The sequence below is a fragment of the Grampus griseus genome (assembly GCF_964374135.1).
Source record: "Grampus griseus genome assembly, chromosome: 7".
Taxonomy (NCBI): domain Eukaryota; kingdom Metazoa; phylum Chordata; class Mammalia; order Artiodactyla; family Delphinidae; genus Grampus; species Grampus griseus.
In genome coordinates, this window is record NC_139001.1 from 15,773,783 (window position 1) to 15,792,364 (window position 18,582).

Consider the following 18,582-nt stretch of genomic DNA (forward strand, 5'->3'; position numbering starts at 1 on the left):
GCTCTCCAGGGTTATTTAAAAAACCGAGCAGACTTTTTATAACATGTTTGCTCTTCAGGCATTTTTTTTAAGTGCTTCTTATGAAAATGTTAGTTTAGAGAAGAAATGAAAGGATTAGGTAATAGGGGCAGTTATTTCCAGAATCATTTACCATTCATTCATTCAGTACCTAATATGTGCCCGCCCTCTGTTAGGTGCTGAGGATATGAAACTCGGTAGATTACTCCCCTCAGAGCTCTCATAATTCAAAGTAGGTGACCAAGTACTAATTACACAGTAAGAGGGCTGAGGAAAACGCAAGGGAATATCAGGGAGGGTGTACTAATTTCTAATTACTGAAGGATGGCCAGAACGGAGAGTGGAGTTTTCGTGAGAGGGAACTCTATGAAAAAAGACATAGAGATCTCAAAATACACAAAAAGAATCTGATTTGGATTCAACTTAAAAAAATATATAAGCAAATGCCTGTTTAAAATGACATGTGAGACTCCCAGCTGTAAATACATGGTTAAACATGATTCGATACGAACAGATATAATTTCTTCCTCCTTCCAACCTTCTGTCCCTGTGTCCCTCCTTCTTTGAATTTCCAGTATGATTTTATCACTAGGGGCACGGTGTCGTCTCTCTCCCACCCTCTCTCCTTCCTTCTTTTTCTTTTCCCTTCTTCCCCTACTCTCCTTCCCCTTTCCCCCTCTCCTTCTTTCTGAAACTGCAGTCAGATGCTATCACTGGGCATGATGGAATATCTCTGCCACTTTGAATGGAGGTCACCGTCTTCGGGACAGCTCTTTAACAGCAGATTTCCAAAGAAGTGAAACGGCCCTTTTCAGTTATCCTTTCAGCTGCAGGCTAGGGTCTGGTCCTCCCTGCATTCTCACTTCTTCCTAATCTGCCTGTTTATTTTAGGTAATGGGACTCCTGACCAACCACGGTGGGGTACCCCATCAGCCCCAGACCGACTATGCGCTCTCGCCTCTCACTGGGGGCCTGGAACCTACCACGACGGTGTCGGCCAGCTGCAGTCAGAGACTAGACCATATGAAGAGCTTGGACAGTCTGCCAACCTCTCAATCTTATTGTCCACCCACCTATAGCACCACGGGCTACAGTATGGACCCTGTCACAGGCTACCAATATGGGCAGTATGGACAAAGTAAGCCTTGGACTTTCTAGGGGGTAATTACTCCTGTAAGGGTGGAACACTTTAACTCTTCGTTGAGAAAGGGGAGCTGCCAGCATGATTAAGCCTTCCATCCTGGTATCAATTTTGTGGCAAAGCCAGCTGGTTTTTCCAGCAAGGGCTTCCCAGTATAATTATTTTCTTAACCAATGTCAGCAACATCTTGCGGTTATTAATTGCTGAGACGTGAAAGCTGATTGCCACTAGGTAAAACACAAGGGTTGGCCAAAATGAAATAACCTCTGGCATTAGAAACACATGTTCTTAATGAGGTCAGCTCAAGGATCATATGGGGTATAATCCCAAGGACACAGAGTTCTGTCAAACTTGTCTTAGGAATAAAAATATTCGTCTCGATCCTTTGATACCTCGGTATTAAATATGACATTGTCAGCCTGTAGCTGATTTTGCCCCTTGCTGTGAATTGTCCCAGCCTGACCTGAAAAGCTGCATGTGTTTCCTTACAGGTGCCTTTCATTATCTCAAGCCAGATATCGCATAAGTGAACTGTCCACTTGGAGCTTAAACTGGCCCTGTTTCCGGTCTCCACAGCCTAGACGTGAAGAATCTTCTCAGAAAAAAAAAAAAAAATCACCCTCTTGGGGGGCAGTCTCGACAGGAGACAAAGGAGAATGATTGATTTTCTTTCTCCAGTAGTTGGTTTCAAATTCTTTTGAACGTGTTGGACAAAAGCAGTGGAGAAAAGGAAGATCCGGAACAATAAAAGACAAATGCAACATTTTAAGGCAATGATTTAACATGGCTACATATCAAATGTCCCAACTCTTTAGTGCTGATGATCAAGGAGCTAAAACATTCCATTTGTGTGCGTGTGCGTGTGCGTGTGTGCGTGTGTGTGTGTGATTTATCTTGACTGGTTTGGGCAAGCAGAATGTTCTGAAAATATAGTCGGAGAATAAAGTATAACAAGTTTGATGTCCAATGCTGACACTTCTACAACCTTAAAACTGCTCGCTCCATGAAGCAGGAACGGAGGAATCCTTGACTTTTACACACTGGAAATGGATATAAAAATAAATGCCACCATTTTTAGGAAGTTAAGACTAGATGTAAAGGACCTCCCAAATAAATTATTTGTTATCTTATCCTCATCTGTAATTCAGTTGTCAATACATGTCCTGGATGGACACGTCTTGCTAACAGGATATGGGGGAACCAGAAGAAAAGCTTGTTTTCTTTCTCAGTGTGGGAGAGGTGTGTGACATCTGCCCAATGTAGTTTCATTTGGAAGCCAACCTGGGCGGGGGCAGGGCATGGTGGAGAAGTGACGTGCATTCCCACAGCTGCTTATCAGTGTGCAATACTGTGTACCTCATGGATGCCTTGGCATTGGCCAGGGCCATAGAAACAGAATCAGAACTATATTTTTGCAGGTGCTTTATTTTCGCAGCCCATGATTCATTGTGGTAGAATGCAGTGATGTTTGCCATTTGCTGGACAACCAATACCCGGCTCGCTCCTTTTGATTAGAGACCATGTTTGAGAATAATGCTTTTAAAATGACTTAGTTTACATTCTTCTCTTTTCTATGAAAGGCAGGGCAACACCAGAAATGTCCATGTGGCTGTCATGTACTTTTAAATTATACAATAATACCTGAAATTGAAAGATGATAGGAAACTGAGGTTTACATACGTTTGTGTGGTGACATTTTAGAATGTCAATAAATTTGTTTTTTGAGATGTTAAGAGGAACAGGAAGGTGGAATGCAGTGTTATTTATTTCTTTCTATTCTTGGAACCATGAACGAGGTAGGCACAAGTACATTCCTTTTAGAGTTAGGAACTATGACGTAGTGAGTTAGTGAGACTAGACATAGTACTGAGTTTAGTTCCTACGTTGGTCTTAGGGGTGGTGGATCAAGAGAAGCGTTACCTTCGTGTTGCAGCCTCAGCCAACAACAATGTGTTGTAAAAATGTCTTTCCTGTAAAAAGTGCAGTAAATATTTACTATTTATAATGAATAAACAGTTATGAAAACTTGCCCAACACTGCTTTTTTGGGGGAACTGGTGAACGCAGTATTAATAAAAACTTGGAAATGGGGAACCAACAAAGCATATACTTCACTTCTAATCTAATGCCTTTTATTTATTTATTTTTTTTAAACTAATTTATTTTTTGCGGTATGCGGGCCTCTCACTGTTGTGGCCTCTCCTGTTGCAGAGCACAGGCTCCGGACGCGCAGGCTCAGCGGCCATGGCTCACGGGCCCAGCCGCTCCGCGGCACGTGGGATCTTCCCGGACCGGGGCACGAACCTGCATCCCCTGCATCGGCAGGCGGACTCTCAACCACTGCACCACCAGGGAAGCCCTGTTTTTTTAACTTATTTTTTTAAATATTAAATTTCTTTTATTTCTTTACCTAGAAATAATTCTCCATCAAATATTGGTATATACTTTATCATTATCACAAAAGGTTATTCTGGAATAAGAAGGAAAGACAATCTCAAAATTCATCCACCAATTATCAGGATGTTCCAATGACCAAATCAACCTCATGTTCACCTTGTTCATCTGCATAACTCAGTAATATTAATATAACAAAATTTGCCTCACAACTATATATACATATTTTTAAAATTAATTTTTATTGGCCTTTTAGATTAGACTGTCCCATGGATGAATAAGGTTACACAACCCACACTTGTGTTCTCATGAAGAAGCTTGGTTGAACGTACATTTAAGGATTGAAGCTTGTGTTTTCATAGATGTGGAATCTAGAAAAGCCCCTCAAGCCCACCTTCCTCTCTCCCGGTTCTCTCAGAGCTGTCAGCTCTCTTCACTGTCCCTGGGAAGCGTGTTTTCCCTCAGAGTACTCACTTCCATCTTCAGCGCCGACAGTCATACCCACTGAGGTTTTTATTGAAAGCTCTCATATTTTGTTATTTTGTTTTAGAAGCTTTCTTTACGCTTCATGAAAAGGCATTCCTGCCTATTTTATTCATTCTCCTTCCGCCTCTCCCTTCCTCCTTTTCTCCCGTCCTCTCTCCTCCCTTTCCTCTTCTTTTCCCTCCCTGTGTTCCTTCAACACTTACTTAATGAGAGTCTAAATGTGCCAGGCGTGGGGCTTGGCCCTGGCGTTACAGCGGTGATTCTAATGTCGTGGGTAAGACAGAGAAGCACATATATGGCTACAGTAAAGCAAGAGGACACTTGATTGGGGAAATGATCGTGATACTCTTTGAAGGTCTTACTTGCATTACCTCGTTTATTCCTCCCAACATCTTACATGAGGCAGGTGATGTCGTTAGCATACTTCTTTTACGAGAGGTCACCCAACGGCAGAGCTGGGATTTGAACCCAGGGGGTCCAATTTCAGAGCCTGTGAGCTTAAACTCTCTCTGCTTTCCCAGACTGGTATGAGAGAACCTTATAATAAAGGAGTTCCATCTAATTTGTAGCAACTAGTCATGTATGGCTACTTAAATAAGTTATTGAAAGTAAATAAAATTTAAAAGTCAGATCCTAGTTGCACTAGCCACATCCCCAGTGTGCAAAGGTCACATGTGGCCAGAAGCTACCATATTGGGCAGTGATAGAGAACATTCCCATCATCATGGAAAGTTCTATTGTTCAGCACTGATCTAAAGCACCTGAGCTCTTTTTTTTTTTTTTTTTTTTTTTTTTGCGGTACGCGGGCCTCTCACTGTTGTAGCCTCTCCCGTTGCGGAGCACAGGCTCCGGACGCACAGGCTCAGCGGCCACGGCTCACGGGCCCAGCCACTTTGCGGCATGTGGGATCTTCCTGGACCGGGGCACGAACCCGCGTCCCCTGCATCGGCAGGCGGACTCTCAACCACTGTGCCACCAGGGAAGCCCCAAGCTCATCTTTTAAAAACTCCAAGGACTCGAAGTGCAGTAGATAAAAATGTCCAAATTCTTTCAATGCCTTAAGGTCTTTTTAGCAATACACTCATCCTTCTAGTCAAATATGTTGCCCCTTTTCTGACAATTATCTATTCCAAAAATAAGAAGAGGAAAGGAAGGTAATCCTTACTGAGTTTTTACTCTTGTTATCTTGCTTAATCTTCACAAAATCCTGTGAGCTGGACATTATTAGCCCCAATTTACAGATAAATAGACTGAGGTCCAGAGTTGTTCATTAGTTTGGGCAAGGTCACACCCTGTCAGAAATAGCAGAAGCAGGCTTTGACTTCTGTTCAGCCTGACGGTGGAGCTCATTACTTTACCTCTGCAAATCCTCTTTGTGGTACTCACTTCATTATGTCAACCTGTCCTCACGCCAAACTCAAGTTGAAAGCAGGCATTTAAAAGAAAAATCATTCACTCTCAACACATGAGAGAAATGCTACCAGGATGTGGGATTACTCAGTAGAAACTGATCTTACATATCACTTTCCCTCCCCTCCTGATCTCAGAACTTGCCATGTGTGGCTCATACCTCTTTTTGATATACTTCTTTATACCCTTCTCTTATTTCTACCTGTCTCTGAGATCTGTTGCTCTGATCATATTTCTTACGTTGAAACTCTCTGTAGATCATTTTTTCGCCTGACTTTCTTTTGGGTATCTAATCCATCTCCAGGGAAGTGGGGATCTGACTTCCCCAGTCCTAACCCTAGTCAGGGTCCCTACTCTAATCCCCTGGAACAGGCAGCCCTCAGGGCTTTGAACTCTTTGGCATTCAACTGTGTTCAAACCTGATTGTGTGTGAAGGGGTTCCCTTTTGTTCGTGTACGTATAGAATTTAATTTGAAAACTTTAAACGTAAAAACTGAAAATGAGAGCTTAAAATTATTAAATAGTGGATGTACGAATGTCAGCTGCTGAGTCATACCTTGACAGCAATTTTCCTAGAAATAGGTATATTTTACATCTGTGATGGAAACAAACATATTGATTTAGGATTTTAACTAGCCCAGTTTGGAAATGCGTTTTCACACACACTTGGATACTTGGGGAGCTGTTCCATGTTAGGAGGGATCTTCATTAGCACTGGCAAATGGAACCAGTGTAATGGACCAGGTCCCTGGCTTATGGTTGTGAGTTTAGAAAGAGACTTAAATGGGGGAGGGATGGATTAATTAATGCCCTTTGTGTGGACATGCCATGGAAGAATCCCTCCTCAAACTACATAATTGCCACATGGAACCAGAACCGAGATCTCTATAGAAGGAAATCTATTTGGGGGGTGAAGAGTAGGGCCTCAACCTTTCTGAGTAAATGATGTTTTGGTGTTTAATCACTTATGGGTAAGGAGAGCTGGTGTCAAACATCAAGAAGGAGAACAAGTGACAAGTGGCAGTATTTATGCAAAGAGATCCAGAGACGAGCCTCAGCCCTGGACAAGGACTCGTGGATTTGGAATCAGTGTTAGATGATACATGAGACTATGGGAATAAAGGACGCAATTTAGGGTTGTTGCCAAATGCCAGTGATAGACGTTAGTTCTGTCTTTTTCATAGACCTACTCTTTGGTATTGCTGACCATTGCAACCCAAGTATCTAGTCCCACGTGTGACCCAAAATGAGTACTCAGTGCCTGCCTGTTGAATGAGTAAATGAGTGAAGAGTGACTCAAACTGTCCTAACGTGCTCTTCTGAAGAAGGAACTCAACCTGAAGGGTGTGTGAATTGTAGTTGGAAGGGAATAAGATGAAGCAAGTATTTGGGGGGACTGGCTTTATCCAGGAAAATGAGCAGCTTTTAAAACGTTTTCTATGTAAGTAAGGGAAGTAAGGAAGAACACAGACATACGTATTGGCAGGTGGGTGAGGAGGCCATGAAGTTGCACGAGGCCACCTCTGCTGCCTCTGTTTTCTCTGGAGCTGAGCGCAACGGAAGGGGACAAGCATTTAAAATGGCCTCAGGGGAGCAGTGAGGGATTTGTCTTGGCACACGGAGAGGCTGTGGAGCAGCCTTGAGCACCCGGGAGAGGGCAGGAAGACTTCTTGTAGCTGTGCTTCGTGGCTCACGCAAAGGGATTGAGTGGACTGGAGACTGCATTGATTCTTTAGGGGGGATTTGCAGCATCACCAGCTAGGTGCGAGTGGTGGAAAGGCTACTGGAGGGGATGGAAGGGGCTGAGTCTTGCAGGACCTTGAAGGCCATTGTAAGAGTTTCCTCCTAAGAACCTATGAGGCTGCTAGACTAAGGTTTTAAAGGAGGGAGAAACACAACCTGACACACACTGTTGGAAAGATCATTTTGGAGAGCTGCAGTTTGGTGCTGGGGACAAGAACCGAGGTAGGATTCACTGCACACCAGCAAAGAGATGACATCATCTCTGCCTAGGGATTCAAGAGAGATGTTGAAAATGGACCCCAAGCTCCCGGACTTGACAGAGTTACAAAGTGTAGGGGACATTCTTCTGAGACAACCCTCTTCCCACGACTTTACATCGTCACATCCTTAAGAATGACGTATTGCTCTGAAAGTAATTTTCTGAAGGCAGTGTAGCCTAATGCTATAGATTTTAAGGACTCTAGACCTAGGTTTTAAATTCTCCATGGGCAGTTTAAAAATTTGTACTACCTGATAAGTCATCTAATTTCTCTAAACTAATTTGAAATACTGTAAAGAAAGAAAAATGGTGATGGTTTCCTTATTGGACTCTCTTGAGGGTTAAATGTTATCTTGCATATGCCTGGGTAAAGGTGGGCAATCAATAAATTTTAGCTATTAATATTATTATTTAATCACATTGGTCATAACGTGCAGACTGTAAAACGTACTCCTGGGCTTTTAAACTTGCACATTAACCTATCCCAGTTACTAAAATAATGGAGGAATTATTTTTAATGACCTTGAATGGAGAAGTCAAAAAATAGCTCTTCTATGTGAATATAATTTATTGAGCAGATGTATTCATAGTTTCTTTTTTTCTTTGCCATACATAGTCATAGTTTTTAAATGATTCTCTCTTACCCCGGAGAGTTCCCAAAATAATGGGATTGAAGTCACAAACAAAATAATAACCTGACCTCTGCTCCAAAGAATCCTTACTGATGATGGCTTGTTTATCAAGGCAACTTTTGTCATGGAAACAGGTACGTTTCTAAGACGCAAAGGAAGTACAGTAAGGGTCAGTCTGAGGCAGTGGTCTCCAACACCCCACCCCCTGTGCTGACACACAGAGGAATGTCTCACTGCGAGACCGATTCCTAACAGTGTATGACGGCACTGGGGGAGCAGTTACTGGGGATATCAGGAACTTTTTGGAGAGGACCACTTCTAGTTCTCTTTGGTTTGGATTTTATAGGAATGTGTATTTGTAGGGGGAGAAAGTGTGAGTAGATTTTTGCAGGCACAAGTCCGGGGGCTTTTAACCTCATGGTCCAGGGCAGGAGGTGGTCTAGTGTTTGACTACCTAAATGGTGATTCCTATATGTCTTCTTTGCTGAAAGAGGCCCAACTTCGTTCAGTTTTCTTGCAGTCATGTCCTCGGATCAGTTGAAACCAGTGAAATCCAGGGTGTAGATGGGGAGGGAAGGAAGAACTGTGTTCCAGCACCCTCTTGAAGATGAGAGTGAGGCAGATACTCAATATTATGCTAACAATTAGAATGTGAATTGGGAGTCATTGAGAACTGAGTTCCAACCCTTTTATTCATTTATTTGGTAAACACCTTTTTGAGAATCTTCTGCTAGCCAGAAATTGTTTTAGTGTCTTTGATGTTTTGTTCAACAAATAGACTTGGTTCCTGACTTTGGACGCTCATGTAGGGAAGATAGATCTACATGAGTAAAGAAGCAAACGTATAATTAGAAATAGTGCTGAATGTTGGAAAGGAACAGAATGAGATGCAAAGAGAGATTCATGGGACCTACCTAGATTGAGTCTTTAAGGAAGGTCTGACAGGGAATGAGAAAAAATGAGTCTTGGGAAGTGAACAGAGAAGTTTTCTAAGCAGAAGGAGTAGAATGTGTGATGGCCTGGATCTGAGAAAGAGCTTTGCTTGTTTGAGGTACTGAAATTACGTCCTTGCATCTGTTTTGCAGAGGCGGACTGTGGCATAAGATGAGGCTGGCCTGGGCTGGGTCATGCCCGGCCCCCTGTAGGCCACAGTAAGGAGCTTGGATTTGATTCTCTATGCAAGGGGAAGTGACTGAGGACTTTCAAGCAGAGGAGGGACATTATCTAATTTCCTTCCTCCGTGAAGGTTGTGTTGGAGGGAGACAGGAGTGGAAATCCTGGGCAGTAACTTGATGAGACTTGACCTGCATGTGTCTTCCTGGAGGGAGGATGGCTGTGGAATCACTCAGATGTGGATCCTCATTCAATCTCCTATGATTATTTACTTATGCTCTCCAGGCAGTGCTTTCTCTGAGCTGCCATTTTCAAAATTAAGTGAGTAATAATTCATAGGGTGGTGAGATTAACTGAGTTAATTTTATGTGTCTTAACACAGGTTTGGCGCATATTGTGAACTTCAAGAAACATTCATTTTTCTTTCCCTCCCCACTGGGAGTAGATAAAGGACCTGATACTCTCCTTCTTTTTTTAAATTAAAAAAAATATTATTTATTTATTTTTGGCTGTGCTGGGTCTTCATTGTTGCGCACGGGCTCTGTCTAGTTGCCACGAGCGGGGGCTACTCTTCGTTGTGGTGCGCAGGCTTCTCATTGCGGTGTCTTCTCTTGTTGCGCAGCACAGGCTCTAGGCGCGCAGGCTTCAGTAGTTGTGGTGCACGGGCTCAGTAGCTGTGGCTTGTGGGCTCTAGAGTGCAGGCTCAGTAGCTGTGGTGCATGTAATGGGTTAGTTGCTGCGCGGCATGTGGGATCTTCCCGGACCAGGGCTCGAACCCGTGGCCCCTGCATTGGCAGGTGGATTCTTAACCACTGTGCCACCAGGGAAACACTGATCTCTACTTCTTAATGAAGACGTGTGTGCTGCATAGAGGCCAATGGGTTGGTGAAAGTAAGACAGACAAGAGATGTTAATCCTTGCCCTATGGGGTCTATTATAAGGGTAGTGATGTCTGTTAGTATTTACTTCACAACATTAAAAATTCTGTTTTCATTGTAAAAATACTAAACGTCCATTAAAGAAAAATTAGAAACCATAGAAAACTAGAAAGATTAAAACAAACAAACAAAAACTCATCTAAAGAGACACAACCCAAACATAACCACGGTTAATAGTTTGGTTTTCTTAGCCTCTTTGCACCGAGGATAACACAGCAGACAATGTCTACTTGTTAGCGGTGCTGAAAGAAAGACGAGCTATTCGTGAAAAGTTTAAAAAATTTTGGACAAAGGATACTATATAAATATAGTGCACTGTTGTTTCATTGTCACTTTCAAAATGATTGTAAAGATTTAAATATTGGGCTTCCCTGGTGGCGCAGTGGTTGAGAGGCTGCCTGCCAATGCAGGGGACACGGGTTTGTGACCCGGTTCAGGAAGATCCCACATGCTGCGGAGCGGCTGGGCCCGTGAGCCATGGCCGCTGAGCCTGTGCGTCCGGAGCCTGTGCTCCGCAACGGGAGAGGCCACAGCAGTGAGAGGCCCGCGTACCGCAAAAAAAAAGTTTTAAATATTGGGGTCCTCTTTTGGACTGATCAGCGTTTCAGGGCCTCAAGCATTTCCCCAATATTAGGGAAAAGAAGACATCTTGAGGGAGGTAACTTTGGTATCTCATAAATTATTATCCTAGCAGCTAAATGGATCTTATGCCTTGTAAGTAATTTATTACATTTAAGAAAACGTGTTGACTATGGCAACCTGAGGATATGATGCCCTATTGCTGAAGAGATGAATTGGAATTAATTCATTATTCTAATGATAAGCAATTAAATTGTATTTCTGACAGCTGGTAACTGGAAGATTTTCACGCACAAAAAAGGAATTGGCTGAGTTACTACACACACACAGCATCATATAAATCCCCATTGTCTAAGTGACCAATCTCACGCCACAGGAAATCAGCACTTGGGCATAAATGTCTTTCAGTCTTTGGAAATACACTGTATATTATCCAGTTACTCAGTCTGTGTCATGAAATATGAAAATAGTTCAGGAAAGACACATCCCCCTTGACCTTTGCAGAATGATTTAATAAAGTTAGCTTGATACAAAAATATGAAGGCGTAATTGCTGATAAAAGCAGAATTGTGGCTTCCTTCTTTCAGATCCTCCTTTCTTTGGAAACACTTCACGGGCTTTATTAACTCTTTAACGTTTTTGTAATTGGTGGCATTTGTCCCTGAGGCCATGTTACTAGCCCTGGAGTTGGGTACCATCGGAGCAGGGATTCTGCATCTCCTAGGTTTTCATCCCCTTTCAGCACTCGTCTTGATATCTTTGTCTGTATAATTAGGCAGATATGTTTTCAATTCATCCCTTTTACTGCTATCTTGATTGATGTTTTATGGGATAAATTTTCAGTTGGTGGCCTCCTCCACTTACAGAGGTGCCAACATTGGCTTCTGCATCCACTTAGGACTCTATCAGTTCCATCTGCAGGTGTAACTGAATATGGTCCTTCACTTTCCCAAGGAAGGCTGGACTTCCTGGGTTTTCTAACTGAAGGCTCTATCACCCCATCCTTTTATTCACTGTTGTTTATTTATTTTATGGTGTTATTCTGATTTGAAATGAAATATAGAAAAAATGTGGAGACTACAAAGACGTTTAAAAGAAAACTTCCTTGTGGTTTTAGAACTATCATCACAATGGCAGCCATCAGCTGACGTGATTTCTTCCCAGAGGCCTCTCCGACCTCTCGAACTAGTCACCCGTTCCCTCTCAATAACGTTATGCAGCTTATTTTCATCAGAGGGCACGTCATTACCTGATATTTTCTTGCTCACTTATTGTGTTAATTGTGACAGTAGGGATCTTGTCTGTCCTACTTAATGGTACTTCTCCTGCGCCTATAATGGCCTGGCATATATTTGGTCCTCAATAAATATTTGCCTAATTTAATGAATGAACTGACTTATATTTTAAAACACATCTTTTTTTTTCCCTCTTAAACATCTAAAAATACTAAAAAGTTCTATCGTAATTACTAGGTTTATGTTTTTCTTTACATCAGCACTTCTTCTGATATTGTGTCAGCCAGGACAACACTGCCATAACAAACAGCCTCCAATCTTAGTGGCTTAAGACAATGAAGATTTACTTCTAACTTTCTCTACATGTCCAATGAGCTCTGCTCATCGTGGTCACTCAGGAACCCTGGCTGATGGAGGTTTTATCTTTGCACATGCTTTCAGCAAGGCTGGGACAGCAGAAGGGAATAGATGAGTTGAACATTGGCTCTTAAAACTTCTGCCCAGGCAAGACACATTTTATATCTGTTCACATTTTATTGACCAAAGCAAGCCACACAGCCTAACGTCCAAAAAGGTGGAAGATATGCATTCCCACCTTGTGCTTAGAAAGAGATCTAGAATTATTCTGACTAGAGCTCTTGTGATGACTATGTGGGTTAATAGCACACTTGGTAAATGATGAAAAGTAATTCTGTTTCTTAACCTAGATTCCCAGTCCTTCTCTCCAGCCTCTCCACTACTAACATGCTCTGGAAATTCATGCTCAAAATTTTCTCTTCATATGAAAATATATGTGGTGTGTATATGGATGTATGCATACATCCCTTTTTTGGTACTCAAATAAGAATATTCAATAACACTCTTCTGTCTTTTATTCTTGATTGTTGGATTATTTCTACATAATATATTTTAAAAAAAACCTTTCTCTATATACCATATAGCTCTCCTGCATTAGTGGCCATTATGTACCACTAATACATATGGCTGTATGTACCATACTTTACTTAACCACTTCCTTTTTGATGGTAGGGTGTTTCCAACCTCCTCCTTTGACAGCAATGCTAACAGCACACTTCGATGAAGCTGCTGTGGTGTAGTGTAATAAGAACCAACCTGGCTTGGCTTCGGAAAGATCTAGTTTGTAATCCTAAATCCCCCTGATTAGCTGAATAGGCAACTCATCCAAGCCTCATAAGTCTTGGTTTTCTCAGCTATGAAATGGAGATATTAACACATCCCTTACGGCACTGTCATGAGAAATAAATGGGGTAATTTTCCTGTAACCTAATGGCCTTTCAATAAAAATTTGTGGGCGAGTGTTCCAAGTCACTGAGCTTGAACTGAAGGGATTATTCGTACTGAATCCTACTATAATAGTAGGTAACAGTTAGTGAGCACTCCAATGGATAGATGCCGTGGAGATTCTCTCATTTTTTCTCTATTCTATTGTATAAAACCTGAATTTTTAAGAACAGAAAGGAAACTGCGATTTATTAATTTTAAGATCTTAAATTTCCAAGACACACAAGTACAAATAGAGGTTCGGACATTAACATGCAAAATGACACCATCCTCAAGATCCTTGAGTACACACAGAAATAACCATGGAAGGGGTGGTCGTGACTGGGCCCTTCAGTCCTTTTAATATTATGTATCTCATATAATTTATAAATTGCTATAAAGAAAGAGAACAAGGCAGAAAAGGGTCAGTGAGGGAAAGTCTAGCATTAGGTTATGACCTCAGGATTTTTCTCTACTGACTTCCTATGTCCTAACTGAAAATAGGTACAATGTTAACTATCCTGTTATGGTAAATCATTACCTACTGGAAAGTTAAATGAGATGCAGGTGAGCAAAAGATAAAACACTGCTTTCTGATACAAGCATTCATTACATTTTTCTTACAAACTGTCTCTCTTACACGGCTCATCACAATAGCTACAGTTTTTTGCCAAGTGTACATGTGGTGTCCTTTGATCTATTCTATCATAGCCTATGTGGTTCGATTCAGCTCTATCTTGTTTTATCCTGTCCTGTCCTATTCGATTAATTTCATTTTATTCCAGTTCATGAAAATCATTCTGGTCTTGATCCCTACATTAATTTCATGGCCAAGATTAACAGTCTGAAAAATCCTGCCCTCAAAATCTTCCTTTTGTTTCGTTTTGTTTCCTAGCTAGCCGTCTAGATCTAGATCGTGACGCCACCCAAATTTACATATTCAACAGAGTGACGCACTTCCCTTCTGCTCATATTTCATTAGCCAAAGCAAACCACATGGTCCTTCTCACTTCAAACTTAACGTATGCCAAGTAGAACCCCTCATTCCCCTTCTGTCACAGTCTGATTCAATCATGCTGCCCCTCATCTCAGTAAGTTGCATCACTATTCACCCAGTTGATCATGCCCCCAAATTGGGAGTCATTTTGACTCTTCTTTTTCTTTCATGCTGCACATCCAAATTATCGGCACATTGTAGTAGCTTTAAAAATATACCTCGGGCTTCCCTGGTGGCGCAGTGGTTGAGAGTCCGCCTGCTGATGCAGGGGACACGGGTTCGTGTCCCGGTCCGGGAAGATCCCACATGCCGCGGAGTGGCTGGACCCGTGAGCCATGGCCGCTGAGCCTGCGCGTCTGGAGCCTGTGCTCCGCAACAGGAGAGGCCACAACAGTGAGAGGCCTGCGTACCGCAAAGAAAAAAAAAAAAAAATATATATATATATCTCATATCCAATCACCTCTTAATATTTCTGTTGCTAACAGTTTAATGTAGTCATTGCTCTTTCTCAATACCTAGACCACCACCTCAGTACTCTCCAAATGTGATCTTTGTTTCCACTCTTACCGCCCCACCAAGTCTGTTTTCCATGCAGCAGCCACAGTGATTATTTTAAACGTAGATCAAATCTTCTAGTGATGTTTTCTCACACCTAGAATAAAATTCAATCAATGTTTTTCAATTGTGGTTTGTGATCTGTCTGTCTCTGTGTGCGTACATGTATGCAACCATGTGCTGGTTTGTGATGCAAAAGTGTTTTTCTTACTTTGAGTTGCAGCAAAAAAAAAATCGCAAACCTATTTTATAATCTGGCTCCTGGATCCCTTTACAGCTTCCTTTGTTGTAATCCTGTTTATCCAGCCCTAACCACACTGGCTTCCTTGCTGTTTCTTAGCACTCCAAGCACCCATTACCTCAGGATCTCTGCATTTCATATTTATTCGTGCTGAAACATTGATCATCCAGATATTCTGCAACTTCAGTTTGCTTTACCTACTTAGACACCCTCTCCCCATTTTCTTTGTCACTTTCAGAGGCCTAAAGGTTGGTTCAAAAAATCAGATTCAAGGGCAAAGGATCCAAAGAAAATGGATGCGGGGCAAAACCCATGTATTTTTTCTCCTTAAGATCCTTTATTAGTATATGTATATAAAATTCTATACTTTTTATAACCAAACTAGAATGAGGCACTTGTATAAAAAGTTAAGAATCCGTGTAGCTCCCTCCAACTCCCCAAATTAACAGTATCTCTCCACTTATTCTTTATGCTTATACAAATATATAAACCTATATTGGCATGCATGGAGTTGTTTTTATTTTGATTTTTGCACTTTATTGTGCTTTATTTTTTTGTGTTGCTACATAATGGTGCAGAGGGTGGATCTGTCTTAATTCATTACACCATTTTCTGATGGAAGGACCAACATTCAGATTTTTCCTGCTAGTAAATATGCTGGGGTAAATTTATTTATAGATCTCTATCTCTGTCCCTGTGTCTGTCTCTATCTCTCTATTTGTATCTCTTTCCATGTTGGCACTTTTGCTTCTACAGGATGGATTTCCAGAAGTGGGACTGCTGTGGTAAGCTATTTCATTTTCAGTCAACTTCCCAGCCCTTCAGCAACCTAGCGCCCTTCTTGCCTTAGCTCACTCATGACGCCCACCCCCAACCATCCCACCAAAGTGCACACAAGATGGCGACCACGGGAGGTAAATTAGCTGTTGTGGCTCCCGACCTAAGTTGTTTGTTTATAGTGACCCCCACCTCAGAAGCAGGCAGTCTGCTCCTTTTGACCACTGACAAAGAGAGTAATTAATATAAAATTCATGCCCTTTTCTGGATTGTATTCTCTACTACCTGCCTTTAAGGGGACTTTGAATGAAGCTAAACACATCGGGGAGTTTGGAAAAATTTTACATAGTTCATAAAAGAGGAGGGGATAATGATGCTGCTATTCAAAGTCCCATTTAATGTGTTGCTGGTATATACACCCCTGAGAGTTTAAGAAAGACTATATTAACCGTATCATTAGAGTACCTAATGCAATAGACAGTTTTTTAGATAAATTCACCACATGGTTTAGAATTTAAATCTGTTTTTTTTTTTTTTTTTTTTTTTTTTTGCGGTACGCGGGCCTCTCACTGTTGTGGACTCTCCCGTTGCGGAGCACAGGCTCCAGACGCGCAGGCTCAGCGGCCATGGCTCACGGACCCAGCCGCTCCGCGGCATGTGAGATCTTCCCGGACCGGGGCACGAACCCGTGTCCCCTGCATCGGCAGGCAGACTCTCAACCACTGCGCCACCAGCGAAGCCCTAAATCTGTATTTTTATTAGAATTCATTTGTCATTAGTGTAATAGAACAGGTTTTTGATTTTTTTCTCTTCATTCTAGCTTCTTTTTCATGATTTCCTAGTTCTCTGCTTTATCTTTTAGAGCTTCTTATTTATTTTTTTGTATTTTTCAAGCCATTAATATTTGACAATTAAAAGAATTTGTGGTTAAAAAAGCCCTTTAGTTTTAGGTTAACTGAAGTAAAGGCAACAACAACCACCAAAAAAGCCAAACCCAAAAGAAGTATGTGAACCGGAAAAAACATAATGCAAAAAGTGCTGTAAATTCACCAGGACTAAAATAAACGAAATAGTCTGACACACACACATATTCAATGGTGAAGTAAATACTGCTTTTTAAGATGTTCCAATTAATTTTATCGAGTTGATTAATATATACATCCTGAAACACTTTCTATATTTTAAAGTGAATTTAAAGGATTAATTCCTGATATCAAAATGATGTCATAAAAAAGCGAAAAGGTCGTCATCTACAAAGACCATTATTAAATGATGGTGCATGGCAGCGTTGGCTAGCTGGTTTCACTACATCAGAGATCTCAACTCAGAGCCTAGGACACTGATCAAATAAACATCAAGAAATGAAAAGGGATTTCATGACTTCATTATTGTTGACTATGTTCTCTTAGCCTGAGGTTTTTGTTTTTTTTAAATGAAAAAACGGAGAATTTGAATCTAGGAGGCAGTGGGGCTGTGGCACAGAACATGCAACTACAGCGCTATCGCTTCTATTCTGATCTGGCTCAAGTTCATCAGGGAAAATTGACCTTGGCAGCTTATTCAGTGACTAAATCTTGATATTTTTCTGGCTTAATTCATAACATAACTGTAAGCTATTGCTCCGTGTTTATATTTCCCATCCATTTCTCACATTTCCAAAGCATGCTGATATGTGATCCGGGCAGTTTAGCTACCATAATTGGCATTTTTCTTGGGCCAAAAGGAAACAAATTCCTTATCCTCCATACTTTTTTAATTTCTGAAAAACAACAAGTAACATGGTTAATCCTCTTTTTGATCTTTTTTCCTTTTGAATTTTCCTTATATTCTTTCTCTCTTTTAATCTTTTACTCTTTTTAATCTTCTCATTTTGCCCCACCCCTTTTATTTGACTTCTCGTTATGTATTCCTTTCAAAGAATTGGTCCAGTCTATGGAAATGGGTCTTTAAAGGGTGTTCAAAGAGCCATTATCCACAGTTAGAGGCCCGACTATTTCTCTAAAGAATTTCATTGCAGCACTTGCCAAGCTGTCCCAACAGACAATCTTTCACAGTATTTATAGCACATACATCTTGTGGACAAAATGATGCTCAGTGAAATTATTTTGTGTGACAAAAAGTTAAAATGCTTTAGATTTTTCATCTTCTGTATATACATGTAAGACAAAAGGTTATCCTAACAGCTCAGAAAAATTGGTAATTGATTTAACGAGCCACTTAGCTTTTTCAATCAGGAGCACCTATATACATTTTTAATTTCTGTTAGACTACGTTGGCGACAACGATGGTAGCAGAAAGGCAGTTTAGTTTCAGATGCAAGCACTGTTGAACGAATCTTTACTTTCTTACGCAATTTTGAAACTCACAGAGCGGTGAAGTTGTTCATGTATAAGGTATACTTTTAACAGTAGCCAATAGTTTGGAAAGAAAGGAATGAAGGTTTGGGAAGTTACAAATAAAAATATACAGGCCTTCTACCTAACTTGAAAGACTTATTTAAAATGAGTTGCCTATTTCTCTTATAAGTCACATTTTCAAAACACACTCATAAGATGTTTGGCTGCTGGTCTAATATTACACCTTTCTCTTTCATCTTTCTTTTCACTACAAACCCTTAATGACAAACGCAGGCAGGCCAGTGATACTGATATACCGCGAGCTTAGCATGTGAATTAGTCATCAGACAATCAGTTCAGGGGTCAGGCTTAGAGAAACAGTGCAAAGTTTGCAAAATGCAGGTCGGCAGAGGTGCTCTCCACTTCAAAGGGGGCGTGCTTGGCCACG

At 41.2% G+C, this 18,582-nt stretch overlaps 1 protein-coding gene across 3 annotated transcripts in view; it reads left to right on the top strand.

The window, feature by feature from the left end:
* PAX3 (paired box 3) overlaps positions 1-2,089 on the top strand; it is a gene marked incomplete at both ends in the record, with an annotated part of 94,685 nt that extends 92,596 nt beyond the window's left edge. Inside the window, 3 exons of one of the 3 annotated variants that reach the window (XM_082658989.1) lie at positions 910-1,156; positions 1,651-1,681; positions 1,841-2,089. In XM_082658989.1, coding sequence (XP_082515115.1) covers positions 910-1,156; positions 1,651-1,681; positions 1,841-1,907 — 345 coding nt within the window. Of the gene's footprint in view, positions 1-909; positions 1,157-1,650; positions 1,760-1,840 lie in introns of those variants that run through there. The other 2 variants (XM_082658990.1, XM_082658991.1) reach the window with 2 other exon arrangements.
* Between the last annotated feature and the right edge of the window lie 16,493 nt (positions 2,090-18,582).